The sequence below is a fragment of the Otolemur garnettii genome, unplaced genomic scaffold (genome assembly GCF_000181295.1).
Source record: "Otolemur garnettii isolate 467f Iridium unplaced genomic scaffold, OtoGar3 scaffold00073, whole genome shotgun sequence".
NCBI classification, from domain to species: Eukaryota; Metazoa; Chordata; class Mammalia; order Primates; family Galagidae; genus Otolemur; species Otolemur garnettii.
In genome coordinates, this window is record NW_003852468.1 from 1,533,813 (window position 1) to 1,537,042 (window position 3,230).

The 3,230-nt window shown below is 51.1% G+C and overlaps 1 protein-coding gene across 1 annotated transcript in view; it reads right to left on the reverse strand.

Moving 5' to 3' along the window:
• Positions 1-2,939, reverse strand: part of NOTCH2 (notch 2) — a 158,238-nt gene extending 155,299 nt beyond the window's left edge. The window contains exon 1 of the mRNA XM_003793802.3: positions 2,507-2,939. Within this exon, the coding sequence (XP_003793850.1) occupies positions 2,507-2,579 (73 nt within the window). The 5' untranslated portion in view covers positions 2,580-2,939. The remainder of the gene's footprint in view (positions 1-2,506) is intronic.
• Between the last annotated feature and the right edge of the window lie 291 nt (positions 2,940-3,230).

Consider the following 3,230-nt stretch of genomic DNA (forward strand, 5'->3'; position numbering starts at 1 on the left):
AATAATACTGAAAGAAGAAGAAAAGGAAAAGGGAAAATAGTTTTAGGAAAATTTCATTTCCATATGAAAGAACAAAACAAATGTTCTTTGTGATTTCTTTAAAAGCAAGAGAAGAATTCAGCTAAGAAATTATCTAACAGGCAGCAAAATCAGAGAGTCACTTCCCACTGCAAAGCAAAAGAAACAAGGACCAAGGGGTGGTCCTGGATAGCTGTTTAGACAATCAGACAGATGGGCTGACAGTTCCTTGCCTTAGGAACTCAGTGATGTTTAAATTAACAATTGGACACCAGCCAAAGACAGAAACACTCAAAAGTTTGGAAGGGTGTTATAATTAGTACCTTGGCAAAACACAATAATAAATTAGGAGGATTCCAGAAGCCTTCTCTGCTAGACTCTGAGAAAATTTAAATTCTGTACCAAGAAACATACATTTTAATCTCTTCTATTGTAGTAGGTTAGCATCTAAAGAACACCTGTCTAAAAATCAAAGTATCTAAATCCTATCCTGTGAATCAACCTAACACTCAACTTGGCTACTTAAAAGCTAGCTATTAATAGCAGTAACTCATCGTTTCACACACTGGAGTCCTAGAATGAAAGAAACTCTATGTGTCAGTGTACTCCTATTTCTGACATCAATCTTATCATTTAACACTTTAATTTTGCAAGTCATTTTACAAAGATATTTATTATTCCTTACAACTTTCTAAAGTAATTTATTCCTTTAGTCCTGTTTCCCAGTTGAAGAGACTCCAGATCACAAAAATTATTTACTTAAACAAGTTAAAGGTAGAGCAAGAATTGTGACTCTCAGACTCTCATTGATTATACTCCTTTGTATCCTAAATCTAGAGATGGAGCAAAGCTTTTACTCAAAGAAAAAGGCAAGGCAAAAATACTATCATATGCTCTTTATTAACTGTTTCTGAAACAATAGTTTTGTGTCACCATCAGGAAGCCTCCTGGTCCACTTCTGAAATTCTTAGGGACCCAAAGGGGTATGAAATTCGAACTCTCCAAGAAGTATCTAGTTGGTGCTGACAACCTAGTTCTGTTTTCAGGTGATAAATAATCTGTTCTCTTTTTACACATCTGTGACTGGCACATCAGCTGCCTACTAACAATAACATGGAACTTTGGAACATGTTTTTACAAAGCTCATCATCTTCTTAACCTTTTCTCTGAAAAGAAATGGAGCTCATGTACTGGTTTTTTGGTAAAGGCAAAAATCTTCTTTCAGATTAGGCTCAAGAAAAGAAAAGGCTCCTTTCAGTTCAACACATACAGAAAGCATCATCCCCTTGGAAGTACAGAGTTCATAAAGAATAAAACACAGTCCCTGCCCTGAAAGGACTCTCTGAACACCTTTTAAGTGCCATGGGTTTAATATACATGTTTTAAATTAATCCTATAAACTGAGTAATTTCATTCCCATTTTATTGGTGAGTTCATGTTGCAGAGATTTGAAGCCAGGATTCCAGAGCAAGGCTCCACAGCCCAACCTCGTTCCACCTCTGAAGAAATTTAGAATCTAAAAGTATGAGTGGGATGGGTAAGACATGATGCGATTTGATTTCCTCTCCTTGCTCCAACCATATTCTGAAAGACTGTTGGAAATACCCAACCATAAAGAGGCTTTCTAAGGAAGCGCTTTGAATTCACGTATCCACTTTTCCTCACCCGCCCCTGCTCCACCCCCAACCATGCCAAAAGAGCGGCCAAGGCTGCTGCCAGGTTGGAGGAGTCGATGATCGTCACACCACATTCCTGGGTCTGGACACACACACTGAAAGCACCAGAGCTCCGCGCCTCGGAAAGAATAACAGCAGTTGAGATTTTTAAATCATGTGCCCCAGCGTGCGGCCACGCCAGTTTCCCTACAGCTTGTGCCTCCCCACCTTTCAAAGACACCAGCACCACACCCGACTCATAGAGACGACGGGAATGTCAAAACCGGGGCGCGCCGCAAAACTCTGTCCCTATCCGAACCAAACACACACACACACTTTGGCAAAGCTAAGTCTGGCTGTGAAGGTGCAAGCGGTTGGGCTGGGAGGCCCTGCCCCCGCGCTGTCCCGGGGAATCTGGCATTCCTCCGCTCAGCCCACCCGCGCCCGGCCACGGTCCGCTCAGACGGCTTGCCCTCAGCCTCGGGAACCGCCGAACCTGAAGGGCAAAACTGCCCAACTCCCCGAACCCAAATCCTCCCTAAAGGGAGTTTCTGAGACTCGCTGCCCGTCCTCCCTCCGGCCGAGGAGGCGGCGCGTGGGGAGCTGCGGGGAGCAGAAGACCGCGGGGAGCGCGGGGGAGGAGCCGGCCACGAGAGGGGCCCCGACGACGTCCCAACTTTCGGGAACCGAGGAGCTCCGCTCCGCGCCGACGGCCGAGCCCGGCCTTCCTTCACAGAGGAGGTCGGAAGGAGGGGGGAATGGGCGCCCCAGGTGGCTGGTCAGGGCGGGCGAGGTGGGGAACGGGGGACAGCGCCCCTCAGCACGATACTCACCGCGCGCGGGGGCCACGCGGCACAGCCAGAGCGCCAGCAGCGCCCACAGCGGCGCGGGGCGCAGGGCGGGCATCTTCTCGGTCGCCTCCTCCGCCGCCGCCGCTGCCTGGGCAGATCCACATGGGGAGGGGGTCCCGACAGAGGAGCCCCACTTTCGCCTCCCTTCCTCCTGCCTCTGCGGCTCACAGCCTGGCGCGACTCTCCCAAAGCCCAGGCGTAAGAGCCTCCACGTCTCGCACCCCGACTCCGCCGCTCAGTCGGCCACCGCCTCAGCCTCCGCCCGAAGCTGGGCTGAAACTTTCTTGGGTGTGCAACGAAGCAGCCTCATGTGTCCTTCCGCCTCGGCCGCCTCCTCCCACCGCAAGCCCCGCCCCTCTGTCGCCGCGGCCGCGCCGCCTTGGGCACCCAGGGGTTTCCCGCAGGAAGAAGCGCCGGCCGAGCTCCGCGCGGAGGGATCCGCTTCGAGTAGTCAGACGCCCCCTCCCCGACCCGCCTCGGGGGCCGGCGCGCCCGAACTTGGCTGCAGCGCGTCACTGGGCCGTACCCCTGCCGGAGGGGCGCCGGGGGCGGGGGCTAGGACTCTGAACTTCAAACGCTGTAGTTTGCGGAATCGTGAATTTGCGGGGAGAGGCAGACCTCGTCCAGGGAGATCGGTGTCGCCCCCGCCCACCCCATACATCCCCACGCTACCCTGCTAGCTAAAGGAATGCGGTAGAAATAGATT